The sequence below is a fragment of the Ornithorhynchus anatinus genome, chromosome 2 (assembly GCF_004115215.2).
Source record: "Ornithorhynchus anatinus isolate Pmale09 chromosome 2, mOrnAna1.pri.v4, whole genome shotgun sequence".
NCBI classification, from domain to species: Eukaryota; Metazoa; Chordata; class Mammalia; order Monotremata; family Ornithorhynchidae; genus Ornithorhynchus; species Ornithorhynchus anatinus.
In genome coordinates, this window is record NC_041729.1 from 73,123,158 (window position 1) to 73,144,848 (window position 21,691).

At 42.1% G+C, this 21,691-nt stretch overlaps 1 protein-coding gene across 1 annotated transcript in view; it reads left to right on the forward strand.

The window, feature by feature from the left end:
• ARID1B (AT-rich interaction domain 1B) overlaps nucleotides 1-21,691 on the forward strand; it is a 514,902-nt gene that overhangs the window by 354,701 nt on the left and 138,510 nt on the right. The window contains 1 exon segment of the mRNA XM_029057789.2: nucleotides 14,738-14,981. Coding sequence (XP_028913622.2) covers nucleotides 14,738-14,981 — 244 coding nt within the window.

Below are 21,691 nucleotides of genomic sequence, written 5' to 3' on the forward strand. Positions count from 1 at the left end.
GTTCTCGCCTGTCCCGCCATCGACCCCGGCCCACATTCTACCTCTGGCCTGGAATGCCCTCCCTTCTCAAATCGGCCAAACAATCACTTCCCCCTTCTAAGCCCTACTGAAAACTCACCTCCTCCAAGAGGCCTTCCCACACTGAGCTCCTCTTCTCCCTCTACTCCCTCTACCACCCCCCTTCACCTCTCCTCAGCTTAACCCTCTTTTCCCCCCATTTCCCTCTGCTCCTCCCCCTCTCCCTTCCCATCCCCTCAGCACTGTACTCATCTGCTCAACTGTATACATTTTCATTACCCTATGTATTTTGTTAATGAAATGTACATCGCCTTGATTCTATTTAGTTGCCATTGTTTTTACGAGATGTTCTTCCCCTTGACTCTATTTATTGCCATTGTTCTTGTCTGTCCGTCTCCCCCGATTAGACTGTAAGCCCGTCAAACGGCAGGGACTGTCTCTATCTGTTGCCGACTTGTTCATTCCAAGCGCTTAGTCCAGTGCTCTGCACATAGTAAGCACTCAATAAATACTATTGAATGAATGAGTAAAAGCTGAGGTTTTCTTCTAGGAGAGAGTTCAACTCATGCCATATTTTAGCAAACCCTTGAGGTGGGTGCATTGAATAAAACTGCTTTCCCTAATAAGTGAAGTATATTTCGTTCAACCTTGTTTATTGTCACTAACTATAGCGCAACAATGAAAATGTTACATCAGGGGCTGAGTGCTAGCTAGTTCACAGCCTTTGAGAAATATTATTTCATGTTCACATACTCTGATTTTAGGGTTAAAAGCTACAAAGAATACTTTACTATTTAAATGAAAAGAAAAATTTTGAAATCCTACATGTAACTGCACTGAAGGTTTCCTCTAAGTAGGACCTTAAATCTATTTAGACCTGACTCTCAGAAAATGCTTTATATATAAAATGGAATATATTATATCTATTTAGACCTGACCCTCAGAAAAGCATTTTCTGAGACAGAAACTTGGGCAAATCGAATAATGGACATCGAGGAATTTCTTCATGAAGTATTTCCCAGGAGAGTTTTGTTTTTTTTTTTAGTTAGCTATGATTTAGGGCACAGATTATAAATCCACTTAAAACTACTTCAAAAGTCTTTATCTTACATGGCTATTAGGGTTTGACAAAAGCTTTTTTTTTTTTTTTTAGTTTTATTTGTTAAGCACTTGCTTTCTAAGAAGCGCTGGGATAGACACAAGCTAATCAGATTGGATACAGTCCGTGTCCCACATGGGGCTCACAGTCTAAATCTCCATTTTATAGATTAGGAAACTGAGGCACAGAGAAGTTAAGTGACTTCTCCAAGGTCACACTGCAGACTAGTGGCAGAGTTGGAATTAGAACCCAGGTCCTCTGATTACCAGATCATATTAGGTGTCTGGGTACAGAATACTTGATTTGGAAAGGAGAATCTGAGACTTAAAATGAGCATTTACCTCATGTCATTCAGATGCTTCCGTTTTTCCAGTGGCATGTGTATATATATAATTTAAGTCTGTTAACTCATTTTCTGTATAGACAATTAGCCTTTTGGAAGTCTTCTTGAAGCACTATTATAGAATGTTTTTATTGAAAAGAAGCTTTCTAACAACTTGAAAATTAAGGACATTTGTGGATGTGCTCAGCCAAAGCGTTGATGAAAAGTTAATAATTATAAGAAATATTGTTTTTTTCCTACCCCCAAAAGCATGTCTACAAAACAAGGTACGGGAATATTAACTTAAAGTGTGTGTGTGTGTGTGTGTGTGTGTGTGTGTGTGTGTGTGTGTGTGTCTGTTTAAAGTACTAAGAACTCTTAAGTCATATTAGTAGGTGAAGTTTTATCAGTCAAGGAGTCATATTTATTGAGCGCTTACTGTGTGCAGACCACTGTACTAAGCACATGGGAGAGTTCAACACAGCAATAAACCAGACACATTCCCTGCCTGAGGTTTGGCCCTCTATTATTAAATTTGGATTTGACTCTATCATAGCAGCCCCAAATTATTTTACAGGTATAGTTCCAATGTAAAATATTTAACATTGTAGGCATATGTAGGCTTTACCTTGTCAGCGTAGTAAATTCAGCACCATTTTCTGGAATAACCTGTAATTTTCATGTGGTTAATTCTATTTAGCTTAATTTCTATTTAAAATCTAAAAATGGAGTACTAGGAATTAAGGTTGGGAAAGAGGAAGATTTCCTATATCTGCAAACAAAAATTGGCAGATATCATCATGCTTCATAGATGGGAAGCATTATGTGAAATGGCATTAAGTAATCCTTAAGGACAATAGTTCAGTCCCCCCAAACAAGGGACTTGGGTTTGTCTCGGTGATTGAAACACCTACTCTAATTTGATGTTTATCCTGGCGCTCTCTGGGGGCCATTGTAAGCAAGAGTTGCCCAACTGTGCAGTGTTTTACAATTCTGACCCGCCAGTGACTGATCTAATACCATCAAACTAATTGCATTTAGGATGTTAGCTTGGAGTATTATGAGGCTGATTTTTTTTTTACCACTTATTTAATTAAGCATGGGAGGCAAAATTTCTAATCTAGTCCCAGTTCTGTTGTAGCAGCAAAGCACATATTGCAATCCGGTCTGGTCCTCTAGGAAACCAACTGGTGATAAATTGAATATGATCAAAACCAAAGGTGTATTTAACTTGCTTCTTGGGAAGGATCAATATATTAAAAGTGAGATGCATTAAAGAAAACCATCTGCGGTATGTTTGGTTGTATGATAGTGTTCGTGTATTTTATTTATGTATTGATCCATAAATTTTTCCGGGCTTCACCTTCTGTCTCTTGTTCCCACGTAAACAGTTTGCTTCACGCACATTACCCAAATCACTAGGTTATTGGTGATAGCCATGTGCTATTTTGAAAGTGACTCTTCGTCAAAGTCTGATAAGACTGTACCACCATGAAAACAGAGGATAAGAGCAAAATCTTAAATAGAGTGGGAACTTTTGGCCTTTTTCCCAAGTGTGCATGTATAGGGTGTATATGTGTGCGTGTGCGTATATAGAGAGTGGAGGGAATGTGAACACACACAATGCTTGTACTTGAGAAGAAAATCCTGTATGACATTGTTATAATTCTAACTAAAACCAGTTACAAATTCATGAATAACATTAACACAAAGGGAAGAAGTGTGGCCTTGTGGAAAGAGCACAGACCTGGGAGTCAGAGGACCTAGGTTCTAATCCCAGCTCCGCCACTTGTCCGCTGTGTGACCTAGGGCAAGTCATTTAACTTTTCTGTGCCTCAGCTATCTCATCTGTAAAATAGAGACTAAGACTGTAGGATATGGACTGGGTCCAACCTGATTTTCTTGCATCTACCCTAGCACTTAGTACAGTGCCTGACACATAGTAAGTGCTTAATAAATACCATAAAAAAATGTGGTGCTCTGGGTAATGGAATATTGTGGAGGGCTAAGGAAATAGAGAAACTGCCTCCTCTCTAAGGTTTTGTCAGAGGTTCAAAATTTAAAAGAGGCAGAGTGACTTAGTGGAAAAAGCACAGGCTTGGGAGTCAGAAGACATGGGTTTTAATTCCTATTCCTTCACTTGTCTGCTATATGACCTTGGGCAAGCCACTTAACTTCTCTGTGCTTCAGTTACTTCAGCTGTAAAATGGGGATTAAAACGGTGAGCGCCACATGGAACAACCCGTTTACCCTGTATCTATCCCAGTGCTTTGAACAGTGCTTGACATATAGAAAGCACTTAATAAATGCCATTATTTTATTATCAGTATTATTATTAATAAAAGCACCACATAGTGGTATAAATCACTCAGTCATAGTTATTGAGCACATACTGTGTGCAGAGCACTGTACTTGGGAGAGTACACTATAAGAGACATCCCCTGCCCACAATAAGCTAGCAGCAAATATAAAGTTGAGACAGATGATGAAGTGAAATCTTTCTTGTCAATAGGGAATTTGTCCTCCGTGATTCCATGAAAAAAGTGCCTCCTAAAGCAGTCCCTGAGAAAGAGATCGGATATACCATACCTTGGGATATGGGGACGTCACGCCTTTAAAAGAGTCCCAGCAATTACCTTACCTGCCAGATTTCCAACAAGATAAATGGAAGCACTGTAGCTTGAAGGTGCCTTGGTTTGAATGAGATGCAGTAAGGTCTTTCTGTTCTTTACAGGCATCATAGATCTGATAGTACTTATAAAAGAAGAATAGAGTTGGTGCCCTGCTGACTAAATTGTCCTCTAGAGAAGTATTAGTTACAGAGCTTCTTTGTTAACTAGGCTGCATGTTTTAAACCACTGTGGAAGTTCTTTTATTAGCAGGTTTCTAAATAGCTCTGCCTTTGGTTACCTTAAGTGTGTGTATGTGTGTGTATATAGCCATATTCTTTACATATAAAATATATGTGCTTACACATTGCATATATAACTGCCCGTAATATAGAAATTACAGATTTCTTTATTTCTGCTTTGTTGCACAGAGGCACAGTGAACATTAAAATGCTGATGACAAGTGAACAGTAAGGCCACAGTTCTTACTGTTTTCATTCCATAAGTATATTCTTCTCTTGGCATATTGCCCGAATAGCTAGTTGAGTAAGAGAAATGTTTTTGATGTCTTTGCAGCTTGAAGCGGACTCTCCTAACACTCATCCGTAACACGTTTTCAAATAACATGGAATTTTAAGGTTGGGCAGGGAAGGAATTTTTTTAGGCTAGGCAGGGAATTGTAAAAGTTGCCAAGTAACACTTCTGCTCGCAAAAACAAAGGACATCTGGAAAATTGATTTCTTTTAATTACAAGTAGGGATGCTTTAAAAACAACTAAAAAAAGATTCCTTATTTGGCAAATCAATTAGTTGGTCATCTATGTTTTTTGTTTCAGTTTGTATTATGCATAAAATCAATATTTTTATTTTTCTCTAAGTAACATGAGAATACTTCATCCACATTTGACACCAGTTATTGTGTATTAGTTAACAATTAATTAATTAATCAATTGGGAGTAGGGTGGCCTGGTAGAAAGAGCACGGGCCTTGGTGTCAGGGAACCTGGGTTTTAATTATGGTACCACCACTTATCTGCTGTGACCTTTAGTAAATCACTTAACTTCTCTGATCCTCAGTTACCTTATCTTTAAAATAGGGATTAAATCCTTCTCCCTCTGTTTTAGATTTGTTAGCCCCACATAGGATAGGAGCTATGTCCAACCTAATGATCTTGTATCCATCTCAGCACTTAGTACGATGCCTGGCACAAAGTAAGTGCTTAACAAATTTCCATTAAAACCTTAATGTATGCTGCAAAACTCATTAATACTTGATTCCTCATTCTTGAGATGTTTTAGGTTAAAGCTTGAAAGAGTAGATTTGGATTACAGTTCTGAATTGAAGATGTGTCTTTGTTGGTACTTATAGTAGTTGAAGGTGAAAATAACCTGCTGTTTGTAGGCATAGGTCATTGTCTGTAAACTGTAAGCTTTTCAGGGGCAAGGAATGTGAATTCTGTAATATTATACTCTCCCAAACACTTAGTACAAGGCTCTGCACACAGTAAGTGCTCCATAAATACGATTGAATGATTCATGTAAGAAATGTTATTTAAATCAGTCTGAAATATAGTCATAAGTTACTGTAGCTTCTCCAATGCCTCCTTTATCCTGTGGAGGAGAAAGAACACAGTTTAATTCTCTAAGAAGATTGGCAACCCATGTATCCCCTTGTGCTTTTATGAATGAGTTGCAACAAGTTTTAAGGAAATCCCTTGAAGGCATGTGCTTCAAGAAATGTCTGGGACCTGTCAGTCTCTGTTACCCCCAGGGGAGATTAGCAAAATAAAAAGTCATCCTGCAACCTGCTAGAAAAAATGAACTTGAATGTTATCCTGTCGTTCCAGTACACCAGCATGTGTACATTCACCGCAAACCAAATAGTTTTCGCTGTGGTGGGTGCAAAGAATTTGTGTGGATCACCGACGTGTAAATCATTTCCTCATTCGCAGTATGCTAATAAATTTCTTAATAAAACTGATCAAGTTCACCATGCCTTCGAAAAGCAAGTTGCTTACAGTTCCGAATCCTGCGGAGGGCAGAGCTGCTCTTGAATCGAAATGGCCTTCTAAACATTAATATTTTCCCACCTGTATTTGTGCAAATTCATCCACACTAGTGCTTCAAGCAGAAAATGCTTCCTACTTTTTAGACTGAGACTTCAGGCTTAGAAACCTGCACTAAAAAATAGATTATTTTTTCCTGTGGTATGTGTTTGCTGTGTTCCAGCACTGTACTAAGTATTGGGATAGTTACAAGATAATCGGGTTTGACACCCTCCCTGTCCCACAAAGGGCTCCCATTCTTAATCCCCATTTTACAGCCGAGGTAACTGAGGCATACAGAAGTGAAGTGACTTGCACAAAGTCACACAGCAGACAAGTGGCAGAGCCAGGTTTAGAACCCAGGTACTTCTGACTCCCAGGCCTGTCCTCTTTCTATTAGGCTACACTGCATCTCATCTACAGCTAGTGGTTTGTGTGGAGCAGTGCATGTTCTCTCGCCTCACCAGTCATATGTCCTTCTGCTGGTCCCCAAAATGCTTCCAGGGAACAGGCAGACAGAGATGCAACACACTGCTAAAACACATGGCCTACCCTGACTAAGCCCTCCTTCCTCTTCTCCCACTCCCTTCTGCATCTCTTTGACTTACTTCCTTTATTCATCCCTTCTCCCACTCCCACAGCACTTATGTACATTTCTTTAATTTTATTTATTTACATGAATATGTATCCCCCTCTAGACTATAAGCTTGTGGACAGGGAATGTGTTTTTTGTATTGTATTTCCCAAGCGCTTAGTTCAGTGCTCTTTACACAGTATGCGCTCAATCAATCTGATTGAGTTGTGGTCTTCGCCTATGTTAGCCAGCTAGAAGCAGACTCGAGACTTGTAGCCCAAGGCTCCTTTCCATTGGACCAACAACAGGGCTAAAAGTGAGCCTCAATGAGCAACCAGAATAGTGAGTGGGAAAAATTTTGTTGTTAAAACTTGAGAACTAGACATCTGGAGAAACCTAAGTTAATGCTGCCATTATTATTATTATTCTGCATCGTTACAGTGTGGATTCAGAATAGATGATTCCACTTAGCCAATTTTAGTTTAGAGAGTTAATGAAACTATTTCTGTAGGTGGCATTTTTATCTAACCATATTTTTGCTGCATTTATTTTGTATGATGAGTACTTAGACCAGTACTAAGCTCCCTGTGGGTGCTCAGTAAATACTTGTAAAAGGTCTAATTGATATTATCATTAATCATTTGACTCGATGAATGAAGATACTTTGTCATTTAGAAAGGTGTTACCCTGCCTACTATAAGATACACATGTGTTTCTAAAACTGGTGATTGTTCATCTTCATCTGGTATATGGCCACAGAGAATTTTTAAAATTATCAGTATTTCCCCTATAAATGCACATTGGTGTTTATTAAATTTGTCAATAAAAAATACTTGACATTTTGCGGTGTGCTTCTTTCTAATTTTCATAAGATAAATACCAACCATATCTTTTGAGATTTAATAGTAAAGACAAAATTGCAATGATAAAACAACTCCAAAACAAAGTAGAAAATATATTAATAAGTACAGACCTTCAAAAGCAATTTTCCTGAACATTAATTGCAGAAATCACCCTAACTACACTATTTCATGTGAAGCAGCATAGCCTAATAGAAAGAGCACAAGCGTAGGTGTCAGAGGACCTGGGTTCTAATCCTGACAAGACATGTACCTGCTGTATGACCTTGGGCAAGTCACTTAACTTCTCTGTGCCTCAGTTCCCTCATCTGTAAAATGAGGATTCAATACCCATTCTCCTTCCTGTTTTGACTGTGATCCCCTTGTGGGATCTGATTGGGTAGTATCTACCCCAGTGCTTAGTACTGTGCTTGGATCATAGTAAGCGCTGGACAAATAGTACTGTTATTTCTACTGTGATTATTTTTAAAGCTCAGAAGTAACTGAAGTTTGAATTTTAGGCTTCTTTAGTGTTGGTTTAGTCTTCAGTGCCAAGATGAATTTTTTTCCCCATGGGTAAGTTTTGCAGGGTTAGAAGGTTATGCCTCATATTTCTAGTAAAAGTTTAACATGCCCTATAATTAAAAAAAATACATCAGTTTCATTATGGCCCATGTTTTCGTAAATGCATGTGGTATAATCTTGAATAGTGTTTATCCTGTTTGTCACTATGTCACAGGTGTTATGATGTGCAGTATTTCATTGTCACCACAAATTTAGTTTTATTCAAATGTTAGAAAGCCTAATGGTTTTCGACAAGGATTGTCAAAGGGAGGGCTTCGCTTCTCTATGCACCCAAAATGACATGTACGTTTGGGATGCATTAATTATATGAATGCAAAACATCTCTAGGCCCGGGTCATATTTTTCTGTAGCTTTTTTTTTAATTTCAGGCCATAGAAGTCTTGTTTAGTTAAGTTTGCCTGCATTCAGTTTATTGTCTCGGTAGTCATTTCTTCTCAAATCACTCTGTAATTTAACAGACATGGTGTTCATGATGGCAAGACAGCCTTTGTTTTTTAAAGTTGAGAAACCCAAACTTGTCAACCTCACAAGTCACTGCTCACTCTATTCCTTGCATGCAGCCCCTAGATAATGAGCCTGATGCTGTCCTGCTAAAGAGAACAGTCTGCCTTGAGTCCCTGATTTTTTTTGTTGTTTTTTTTGTTTGTTTATAATAGTCTTTGTTAAGAACTTACTCTGTGCCAGGCACTGTACTAAGCAGTGATGTAGATCTAAGTTAATCAGGTTGGACACAGTCCCTGTCCCACACAGGGTTCATGGTCTCAATCCCCATTTGTCAGATGAAGCTAATGAGGCACAAAGAAGTTAAGTGACTTGCCCGAGGTGACAAAGCAGGACAAATGGCAGAACCAGCATTAGAACCCAGGTCCTTCTGATTCGTAGGCCCATGCTCTGTCCACTAGGCCACGCTGCTTCCTGCAGCCCCCTCACTGTCCTTTCCCCTACTGTTGCCTCTTGGTGCCAGGATGTTGGAACAGTGTGGTGGGCATGTGCTGCTATCTATTGAGAAGCAACTTTTTCCAGTGGATAGATCACAGACCTGGGAGTCAGAAGGAACTGAGTTCTAATCCCGCTTCTGCCCTTTGTCTGCTGTGTGACCTTGGGCAAATCTCTTCAGTGGCCTCCTCTGTAAATTGGGAATTGAAACTGTGAACCCCATGTGGGACAGGGACTGTGTCCAACCCAATTTGCTTGTATGCCCCCTTGTGCTTAGTACAGTTCCTGACACATAATAAGCACTAAACAAATACCACAATTATTATTAGTAGTACTAGTAGTAATATGTCAATATGGCTACCACCACTACACACACTGTCTCCTTCACCTCTTTAAGACACCTCAAAAGGGCTCACTGGAGAGTAGCAAAGGGGGAAACAACATAGGTAACTGCCAGAGTCATCAGTGTTCTTCAAGTGGAGAAGGAAAGGATGGGAGGATGTCAATTGCTCCTCTGCTGATAATAATATCAATGAATATAGCATTTGTAAAACATATGTGCAAGACATGATAATAATAGTTTAAATATTAAGTGCTTACTGTGTACAGAGCACTGTTCTAAGCACTGGGGAAGAATACATCGGCGGGAATTAGATATGGTCCCTGTCACTTGGGGTAGATAGATGATCGGGTTGGACACCACCCCATCCCACTTGGGAATCCCAAACTATGTGGGAGGGAGGACAGGTATTTAAATCTCATTATACAGATAAGGAAACTGAGGCACAGAGGAGTTAAGTGCCTCACCCAAGGGAAGTTCTTGAGGTTGGTGTTGGAATTCTGTCTTGAACTGAACTGATTCTTCAGGTGCTTATAATGCAAGACTTTTCTTCATTAAGAAATATTTTTGTTAAAACACAATGGACTGGGCTACGTTCACCCATTCTAATGCTATTGCCAAAGAGGCTTCTGGAATAACGTCCCAACATTATTGACTTATTCAGCTTGTGAGTAATTAGCCCCATGATCTCTTTCTACTGCAATTGTGCCTTGTCATTTTTTCCTCATCCCACACTCGTGGTGTTGATTTACGTTCCTAAAGTGTACCATCTTATACTTGGCTCTGGTGAATTTCATCTTGTTTGTGTAAAGCTACTTTTCTGATTTGTCAGTGTCACTTTGAATTTTCTTTCTGACATTAAATGTGCTAGCAATTTCTCCGTTGCATGTCTTCTGCAAATTTGATGAGCATAGCCTCATTTCCTTTATCAGTAAAGATACCGAGGAAAGCTGACCCTAACATGGGTTCCTGTGAAATACCACCTAAAATATCTCATTTTGCCACCATGCAGTTGATAATTCCCCTTTGGCTGGGACTCTTGAGTAGGTGACCAGATTACTGGATACCGAGAGGGAGAAAGAGGCAGGGCTTGTGGGAATTGAGGCTTAAATGTGAGAGGAGAGAGACAGAGATGGAAAGGGCCAGAGAGAGGGAGAGAAGAAAATGGAGAGAACGGGAAAACAAGAAGCCCACAGTCACCCTCCACTGCCAGCATCACAAGTATTTCCACAGAACAACGTAGCCTGGGCCACCTCAGCTGGAGTTCCCACCTCTGGTGCTGCTTCTGGTCAATTTGGGCTAGTTTGATGGTGGTAAGACTGGTAGCAGGAGGAGGAAAAAAGTAGACTGGGCAGGCCCCCATCCCTTCTCCTTTGTGGTTTGTTTTGTTGTATGGTATTTGTTAAGCTCTTATTATGATAAACACTGTTCTCAGCTCCATGGTAGATACAAGTTAATTAGTTTGGACACAGTCATACATTCATTCAGTCATATTTATTGAGAGCTTACTGGGTGGAAAGTACACACGCTTGGAAAGTACAATTCGGCAACAGATAGTGACAATCCCTACCCAACAACAGGCTCACAGTCTAGAAGGGAAGACAGACAACCAAACAAAACAAGTAGACAAGCATCAATACCATCAAAATAGATAAATAAAATTATAGATATATACACAGCATTAATAAAATAGAGTAATAAATAAGTACAAATATACACAAGTACTGTGGAGAGAGGAAAGGGGTAGAGGAGAGAGAGGGAGTAGGGGAGATGGGGAAGGGAGGAGGAGCAGAGGAAAAATGAGGGGACTGTCTGGGAAGGTTTCCTGGAGGAGGTCGGCTCTCAGTAGGGCTTTAAAGAGGGAAAGAGAGTTACCTTGACCCTCATGGGGCTCACAGTCTAAGTAGGAGGGAGAACAGGAGAACTGAGGCACAAAGAAGTTAAGTGGCTTGCCCAAGGTCACACAGCAAACAGTTGGCAGAGCCGGGATTAGAGGAATCTGGTCACCTGAACCAGCCATGCCTTCCAGTCAGTAGTATTTATTGAGCATTATTGTGTGCAGAATATTGTACTAAGCACTTGGGAGAGTACAATATAACAGATGGAATATGTCGACTTAGCTTGCTAAGGAACCTGCCATAAAACAGTGGAAGAAAAGCCTGTTAGTCTCTGAGTCGATTTCATCTACATGCCTCATTTTTGCCACCTCTCTTTTCCTCTAAAGGGGAATTAAATTTACCTGGCTGGGTTGTGTTTTTTTTTCCTCAAAGCCACGTCAGATGCTTCTTTACATCACTTAATACCACCACCTCCAAGCACATCGTAGTGAAATGTGACCCCAGTTGAACTGAGATGGGGAGAAAATACTCATTTTTACTTTTGTGCTTTCCTTTCCATTCAGGAATTGGGCCAAATGCTTTTTCAGATTGTGTGTGGTGGTTTTGAGTTTGTATTTATTTTATTTGAGGCTTTATATAAGAGTCGGCAGAGCATCCATCGGGGACCAGATTCTCAATTTGCATTCTTAGATGGCACATGGAACTTAAGCTTCACATATCTGGGTTAAAATGCAACCAACCTTTTACATCTTAGAGCCGGGACGGAACAGCTCCGGGCATTGAGTGAAGAAATAGGCTGTAGACTTGCAGTGGCAGTGGGGAATTTAGGTAGGCAGCATGTAATTATCTAACTTAAGAGTTTGACCTGAGCATCAGAGTTAATATTACCTTCACCGGAAAAGACTGCCAAGGGATCTTTAATAACTACAAGTGGTCAAGACTACAGCTTTTAGGTCTCATCCAAAAGTTGAATAGATTGAATAAAAATACTCCAGGGGCTCTATGCTTGACACCCCTCATGTAAAGCATTGATGGTGATTTAATATGCAGTCAAAGTTGTACAATATAGAAAACTAAGGCTACTAAGCCCATAAATCAAATACTAAGTGGTATTGGTGTACCTATTGATGATTATTTTCAACTCAGTGCACATACGATTGCAAGGTTAGGGCAAAATGTGAAATTTTTATCAGGGTAGAGCTAGTAAAATTTGTGAAGGTTTTGAATTCCTTTGGCTACAGAAAGTACCAGGGAACATAATTGTTCACTTTCCTGAAAGAAATGCTGCAGATACTTTTGCCCTAGCTCCATTTCTGTTGAAACAAGAACAGATGAGCAAGTTTTGCCAATATCATATACAGTAATTCATGGATTTCATTTCAGGTGTACTGATTTGCAGTTCAATTTGCCATGAAGCTGTTGACCACTTAAACTAGAAAGGGACCTTGAAATGGTTTTTCCTACTAGTGCAGGATTTTGGAGACCAAGGGGTAGACTATAAATAAGCTCATTGTGGACAGGGAGCATTTTCACCAACTCTGTTAGAGTGTACTGTCCTAAGTGCTTAGTACAGTGCTCTTCACACAGTAAGCGCTCAGTAAATATGATAGATTTAAAATATATCCTTTAACCACTTACATCATCACTTCGGTTTTATGTACTCAAAAATGGAAGAAGCATTAGTGAGGCCAGGCTCCTGGAAACATTTATATGTAGCATGTTGAGGATATGGTGTTCCTGGGGTGGTGACAGAGGACTAGAAAGCCTCTCAAAAGGAGTTCATGGAAGAAAGGGGTGTTTGCATCCATGTGAAAAGCTTAGTACAGTGCTTTGCACACAATACGTGCTCACTAAATACGATTGAATGAGTGAATGAATTTTGAAATACACAGTCGATCAGGTTGTGTGTGATTAGGTCAAGAGTCCATATACTGACTTTGAATAACAGGGAAGCCGTACCTTGAAACAGTGGCAGAAGTAAGTGCAGACGGTTGAATCAGTGTCTCTGGGTTTGTTACAGGGAGCTGTACAGTAAGAGGTAATAATGATGATAGTAATACTTTGTTTTTTTATATAGAGCTTTTATTTCCTTTTTTAATTTACTTTTGTTCTCCCATCATCCTTGTGAAATAGGGAAAGGCAGCAGTCATCATCCCCATTTAGTAATGCAGCAGGCCAGTGTCAGAGCTAGGAGAGGAACCTGAGTCCTCCAACACCCATGCCCTCTGGTCTTTCCAGGCGACATACTGCCTCCTCAACTTCTTCCATCTATTTCTTGGTTCCAGCTCCAGCACTAGGGGGTCCAGCCCTCCTTGCAAAAGCAGAGGTGAGTGTGGGAGGGCCACCTCCAGGCTCATCCTCTTCCCTCGACTCAGGGACGGTATCAGGAGTAGATTTTTGGGTCAATGGAAGTCCTGTTGGAGTGGCCTAGCCCTGCCCTGTCGTCCCTCACTCCTGAGCCCTCTGCAATTGCGAGATTCCTCAGTTGTCTTCTAGCAGCTCCAGCCAGGCAGCCAAAAAACTTGGTGCAAAGCTAAAGTCCAGCAGTGTGGCCTAGTGGAAAAAGCCCAGGCCTGGAAGTCAGAAGACGTGGGTTCTCATCCCGGCTATGCCACATGTCCACCTTGTGACCTTGGGCAAGGCACTTGACTTATCTGGGCCTCAGTTATCTCATCTGGAGAATGGGGATTAAGATTGTGAGCCCCATGTGAGACAGACACTGTGTCCAACCTGATTACCTCGTATCTACCTAGTGTTTAGAACAGTGCTTGGCCCATAGTAAGCACTTCACAAATGCCACAATTATTATTATTATTACTGTTGTTATTATTGTAAAGACCTCACAGTACATTGGGACCCTAGGAACTGTACCCCTGACTCTTTTCTCCAAGCCCAGGGAGCAGGGCAGTGAATGGGCTATTATAATAATAATAATAATAATAATAATAATAATAATGGCATTTAAGTGCTTATTATGTGCCAGGCACTGTACTAAGTGCTGGGGTAGATACCAGTTTATCTGGTTGGACGTAGTCCTTGTCCCACATGGGGTTCGCAGTATCAATCCCCATTTTACAGATGAGGTAACTGAGGCCCAAAGAAATCAAATGACTTTCCCAAGGTCACACAGCAGACATGTGGCAGAGCCGGAATTAGAACCCCTGACCTTCTGACTCCCAGGCCCTTGCTCTATCCACTACTCCACGCTGCCTTCATCCCTCTTTCCCTATCCTTCCATCTCTCCCCAGGCCTCCCCTCTGCTGCCCCTGAGTAGCCCCAACCCCAGTTCCCACCCAGGTGTCTCTCCCCACCTTGGAGAAGCCAGGGACCTAAATGGAGTGATGCCAAGGGGAACACATAGGCTAGACAGTGGCATAAAAGCCAGATACCCCACTGCCTTGAATTATTGGCATTGTAAAATCCAAAAACTACTCAAAGGGGAAGTTGATGACTTTGGAGAAAGTGATGCTTTGGATGAACAAGTAGTGAACTAGCGAGGTTTCACTCATGCCTTGTTTTTCTCTTTGTCCCCAGGATTTATCTGGCTCCATTGACGACCTGCCCACAGGAACCGAAGCGACGCTGAGTTCAGCTGTTAGCGCATCAGGCTCTACCAGCAGCCAAGGGGAGCAGAGTAACCCCGCCCAGTCACCTTTCTCTCCTCATGCTTCTCCACATCTCTCCAGCATACCAGGGGGCCCATCGCCTTCCCCCGTGGGTTCTCCCGTTGGAAGCAACCAGTCGCGATCTGGCCCTATCTCTCCTGCAAGTATTCCAGGTAACTGTCCTTCTCTCTACTGTTACTGCAAATAATCAAATTGAGCTCCCTCCTCTCCCGCCCTCCCCCATTTAACCTCTTGCTTAGTGGCTATCTTAAGACTGCAGAGTTTCTTCTACATGGACCTCAGTGCCAAGGCTTGGTAGATCAGTGCAAGGATACTATCTATAAATATTCTTGTGCCGGGTATGGCACTGAGGACTCTCGGTGCCCATTAATATCGAGGCTCAGCCAAGTAATAGTAATAATTTTGGTATCTGTTAAGTACTTGCTATATGTGAGGCACTGTACTAAGCACTGGGATAGCTACAAGCAAATTGGGGTGGACTGTTCCACTTTGGGCTCCCAGTTTTAATCTCCCTTTTAAAGATGAGGTAATCGAGGCCCAGAGAAGTGAAGTGGTTTGCCCAAGGTCACACAGCAGACACATGGCAGAGTTAGAATTAGAAACCAGGTCATTCTGACTCCGGCCTGAGCTCTATCCACTAGGCCACGCTGTTTGTCCAGGCAGTTGTCTGTCCCTGCAGACAGTTCTGCTGTTCCTGTCCCTCTCTCCTGCCTGACGCTGCGTCAGTATGACTCAGAAACCCACCCTGGGAAAGTGTGGGTGGTTAGTGCCGAAAGAGTGACTGGGGAGATAAAAGTAATTTTCTTTAGACATCCACCTCATTCCCAGAGTGAGATTAATACGTGGGGAGATTAATAATAATAGTGGTATTTTAAAATAATATCTAAGGGGTCGATACAATTAGATCTAACAAAAGTCCTGGCTCATATGGGGCTCACAGTTTAAGGGGGAAGGGTGAACAGTTACTGAATCTGCAGATGAGGAAACTGAAGCACAGATAGGTGACTCGTCCAGGGTCACACAGTAATCAGAGCCACGTTTAGAACACTGGTCTCCCGACTCAGAGTTGTGTGTTGTGCCCACTCGGCCGCCCTTCGTCCTACACTCCCCTCAGCTGCCCAGGTCCATAAATTACTGTGTCCTGGAGGGCCTTGGATGGAAAGGGTCAGGGTCAGTCATATTTTTTGAAATTTCTAAAATGTACTGCCTTTCTTCCAAGAACCTGGTGTGAAGTATCCACCCAATTTGGGTGGGTATAATATCAAATTAGTACCTGTATTCTAATTTTTCCGAATTCCAGAAGGTGCTGAAGGAATTTCATTTTAAAAGGTTTTTTGGTGGTGTCAACTTACATATAAGCATAATTTTGGGAGTTTTCTTATGGTGTTGCAGTTAATGAAACAGGCGTTCAGGTAAAAAAAGCAAATGTTCACAGAAAATCTTGAAAATGTTCCTTATCTGTGCTAACAAAGAGAAGGCAGAGCACTAAATTACCAGACTACAATTCATGACAGCCTTTTACAGTCTGGCTAGATTCATTCATTCATTCATTCATTTTTATTAAGCGCTTACTGTGTGCAGAGCACTGTACTTAGCGCTTAGATACCATCAGGTCAGGTCTCACTCCTTCGTACACCCTCCAGTCTCCTTCGTCCATCAACTAATGGAGTGGTGTCTCAGGCACATGAGTAGTGTGCAGCCCGCCATGTGCTCTGAAATGCCTGAGATGAAATTATACAATTCCTCCTCCACCCGTTGGTGGCAATTGAACTATGTATATGCCCTGGCCATATCCCTTCGCTTGACACTCTGCCAGGCATTTTTATTATGCTGCCACCCAAGCACTGTCCACGATGGGATGGAGGAGTAGATGAGGACTAGGTGCTGGTGATTTTGTTGGCTGTGTGTGCTATGGGGAAAAGATGAGAGTGAGTACTGGGGTTAAATTCTTTTGGGTGTTGTAGTCCCAGAAAGAGCTTAGAGCATATCTGTTGAGGGCTTACCTTAATGAGCGTACATCAAGTCTTGCATATGGAATTCTGGGATTTGTTCTCAGTGCTACTAGGAGGAGGACGTGATGCTAATAAGTTAAGTGGCCAGACCCCCAGTTGTGTTGGTTGTGGATAGGGAATGTGACTACTAATTCTGTCTAATGTCCTTTCCCAAGAGTTTAGTACAGTGCTCTGCACACATTAAGCACTCAAATGCAATTGATTGATTGATTAATTTGTCCTTAAAGATAAGCTTCCTATGCTCTTTAGTGATCTGGACTTCCATCCTAGGTATTTCCTTGTCACTATTCATACATACATTTTGGTATGTATTCAATGCTACATCCCACACCTTTTATTTGTGCAGTGACTGACAACCTTGGAATAGAGCCTGCCCTCCCTAAAGATGCTATTATGTTGCGGGGTGACTGTCTCCTTGCAAGTAAATGCTCCCAGCTGGGTTCCCTTGATTGTTTTGCCATCTTCCCCAGAAATAAAACCTGCCCACATTAGTTACTCTGAAATGGAAACCTGCTAGTTTGGGAATATAGATAAAATGTGATCAGTGTCCCCGGTGCCTCTCCTACCTTCCTGACCCTGAAATGTGTCGCCCTTTTCAGGTTCAATTCCTGGGTTAAACGCAATGCTTAGCCTGTCTCTTTGCCCCCTGCTAGCTCACCATAACAGGAGTTCAGAAAAGTTGAAGTCTGCTTTTGAAAAGCAATGGTTTTGTTGAAAAGCCAGTGCAAATTTTGGTTGAAAAATGAAAGGTTGTCAGCCCCTCATTCTCTCCTTTCCATACCTGGTTTCTCCCGCTGCTCTTCTACTGGAATCTCCCCACTCCTTCCCAAGACCCTTTAAGACCCTGGGAGGTCATAAGATACCTACTCTTTATGCCAAGTTGCAGGGGGAGTCAACTAAACCCAGAGTGAAAGATTGGTTGTTAGGAGGCGGCATTTCCAAATTTCTAATGGCTTTTAAGACCTGCCCCATGATTCAGACGAGTTACATTCCATGAATATGCAGTTTCATAGTGAGCTACTAGTGAGATGGGGGAGAAGAACTGAGTTTGGGATGCAGGAGCGGGGCAGAAAAACACCTGGGAACTTGATTGCGCTACACTATAAGCTCGTTGTGGACAGAGAACATGTCCATTTATTCTAGTATTGTATTCTTCCAAGTGCTTAATACAGTGCTTTGCACACAATAAATGCTCAGTAAATAGAATTGAATTGATAGCTTAAGGGACTGAGGGTGTGTAGGAGAGCCAAGGAATTTGATTTACCTGCGGGGATTGGGTGTCACATCCGCAGCGATTGGATGTCACTTGCAAAATGGACATTATGAATGCCAAGGTCAATCAGAAAATTTTGCAGAACTTCTTCCTGAATTGTACATGTCATGCGGCAGTCATAGCCCAGGGTACCTCTCTTTTCTGCTTACACTCTATATTGTCCTAGGTTATACTCTTTGAAAGATTTAACACATCTCCAGCAGAGACCTTGCCATGCTCCTGAAATTCCCTCTTGGATTGTAAGCTCTTTGTCTCCTCTTTATCGGGGACTCTTAGTGCCTATTAGACTGAACTACACTTTGAGGGACTCAATAAATACTTGGTAATTGAGTGGCTGACACCCAGGCAGGATCCAGTACATTAAATATAGGTAGAACCCAGTTAGATCACATCTTGGGACATTAACTCTGTTACAGTATCACTAAAGACTCTCTTCATGAAGATTTACCTTTAGAACAAATTTCTAGGGCACTAGGCCTGCTTCTACGATGTTCAGCTCTCGATACATTCATTTCTCAGTTGTTGTAATCAATCAGTGGTATTTATTGAGCACCCACTGTGTGCAGAGCACTGTACTAAGCTTTCTCAGGAGACTACCCTATAGCAGAGTTGGTAAACATGTTCCCTGCTCACAGTGAGTTTACACCCGAGATCCTTCAGGAGGATGTCATCTTTGTCTTCATGCTCAACAACTCCCAAATTACAGTTTACATAGGTTACTTCTGCTAGTTGAATCCATTTCAGCCCCTTTATGGATATGATTCCACATTGCATAAAAAATCCAATCTGTAGAATACAGTTGTTCCCCTGCTTTCATCATCTAACTGTGTCCCGGCAGATATATTTTTGGGGGTTGGGATTTTCTTAATCTGCTGTTTGTTGCTATTTCTCCTTTTTTTTTTTTTATTGTCACCCCCCCCCCCCCCCTTCTACTTCACCTCAGTCTTGTTTTTTCTGACCTCACTTCTGCGCTATTACCGCATGCTCTATCCTGCGACTGCCTCTCCATGTGACACAGATTGGCTCTTTCAATCATTGTCTCTCCGGCAAATCATTGTAAAATGAGCAGCTGTTGGGTAGCTGATAGCTGTGATGAGGAAAAGCCAAAATATTGGAGGGGATTCTTGCTGGGAAGGCCATTAAAATAAAGGTGTTGCTCTCCCAGGGTTTCTTGGAAAAGAACCATCATTGTCTCCGTCTCTGAGGCCCGGGTAAATAAAATTGACAGCAAATAAGCAACATCTCAAAGGTAGACAAATGAGCAAGCAACTAAAGAGCATCCTTAAAGGCTGTTTCTGTTCTCCGCTTAGTTAAACTGTGCCCCCACCTCCAGCCAACGTGCCCTCCTATTTTGTTTTCTCACCATCCTTCTGAATTTCATGGGATTGTTGTTCTCTGTGATGCATCGGCACTAGCAAATCTCAAACCCAGTGGGCTATTTCTGTCCTGGCCTTTTGAAAAGCAGGGTAGAGGGGGTTTTCGGGGTGGTTTTTTTTGTTTATTTGTTTGTTTTGTGCGTGGTAGGTCACCTCATGGATCTGCATCCTTTGTTCTCGCAGTACCGGACTCGAGCCTTGCGATCATATATAATTGGAAAGTAAAGAAATCAGCTCTCCTTGTTTAATTTACACATGTATTTAAGGAATGAAATGGGTATGCTCCCCAGTGCCATGCGGTGTTATAAATATTCTCATTTTCACTTGTTCTCTCTCTCACTCCTTCCCGCTGACGGAGCTCTGTGTGGGGGAGGAAACTGAACCCACCCACAATGATAATACTGGGTCCTTTTCTGGCTGAGGGAAATGGGCTTAAATTAAGCAGCTCTGTTCTCAGATGCAATTGTTTTTGAAATTTATGGAGGTGAAGCATTCTTTTTTTGCTTCATCAGAAGTGAATTTCCTTCCTCGTTTTCCTTTCGTCGCTTTCCACACCGCAACCCAGATTTATTTATTTGGTTAAGAAGCATAAACTCTCACTGCCTCGCACTGTGTATAGGTCCACCACCTAACCCAGCAGTGGAAGCTGACACAGCACAACATCAAAATGCGCAGCCGCTGCCAGAAGATTTAGTGGATGTTAATTTCACTTGTCTTGCCTCCTGCGCCAACCGTTCCAGTTTACTAACAAAGCAAAAATGTAAATAAGCCAAACCATTTTTTTTTTATTTTTATTTTATTGGCCAAAGGCTTTTGTCAGCTCTTTCCTCTGTGCGGTGTAAGCAGCAACAGTGTTTAAATATTAAGAAGGGTGAAGGGACTGTGGGAGATTGCAGATGGGCCAGGCAGATACGTAACCCTTTGGTGTCTGGAAGCTGTGTGACATTGGCCATGGTTTCACTTCGAAGACACTGTGATGTCTTGGGACAGGCGATGCATTCCACACTTTGGACCAGCGGGCTTCATCTGCTGTGTTGAATGATAGCCTGAATGATGATCCTCTGAAATCTTAGGTGCTTTCTCCTCTTCACAGTGTCACAGCACTTTAGATGACAGGTTCAACCCTCCCCCTCCCCCCTCCTCTTCCCCTTCCTTCCCTCCCTCATGATGTGGCTAGCCTGCAGTCACAAAGAATAGAGGGGCCCAGGCTGGTGTTTCTGTAATTCCCTTCCTGATCCACACCAGATGCCTCCCACATCCCCGGGCTCTAAACCTTTCACGCAGCATGGCTAACCACCAAGTTATCGGCTCCGTGCCACCATCCAGGGACCTCCTACAGCACTCCTTCCTTCACTTTCCCTCCCCTCCATTGGCAAGGACCCCAGTAAAGTGATGCTGGTCCTGGAAGCACCCTCCCCCTGCCCCCATTTTACACCAACGGGGGGAACCTGCTTGCTCTCCTGGACCCTCTTTATGCCCCAGCAGCAGCCCAGGCAGGGAAAGAGTGACAAGGGGCATACCTGAGTAGGGAACATCATGACTCTTGAGGATCCCACGGTGCTTGTCTGGAGACCACCGGGTAGACGGGGTGAATGTAAACCTCAACCTCGTAGCCGATTTTGTAATAGCTGGCAATGGTAGAATGAGATTCTACCGGGCTTTATCCCTTAGATTTTATTAGGTTTTAATGCATTTGCACCCAAGCTAGTTTCAGGTGACATTTAAGAATTAGGAATTGTATTAAACTGGAACATGAAGAGAGGGCGAATTTCCTCTGTTCTCAAAACAGCTTTTCTCCCACTGATGGAAATCTGGCCCATACATGGAGGGTTATCTTCTGAACAGATTATCGGATCTTTCTAGATTATAAAAGGCAAGGTGACAGTTTAATCAAAGACGATATCCTCAGTAGCACAGACTATCCAATATCGAGAGGCTGGATTCAGAGTGAGGGATGGCACCAACTGAATCAAATTCGGCAAGGATTTGAGCGGACCTTTAAACATTGTCCGGAAGCGTCCCACAAGTGTCGACCCATTTCTCTCCATTTAGTTAGCGAGAGCCGACCGGATCAAGGAATAAGCTGACGTGGAAGGCAATCTGCTCAGAAAGCTAATTCACTTGGTTAATTTGACATTCCGACAAGCAGTCCCTGGAAGGATTCTGTAATGGGAAAGAGAAAAATGAATAGCAGTTAAGAC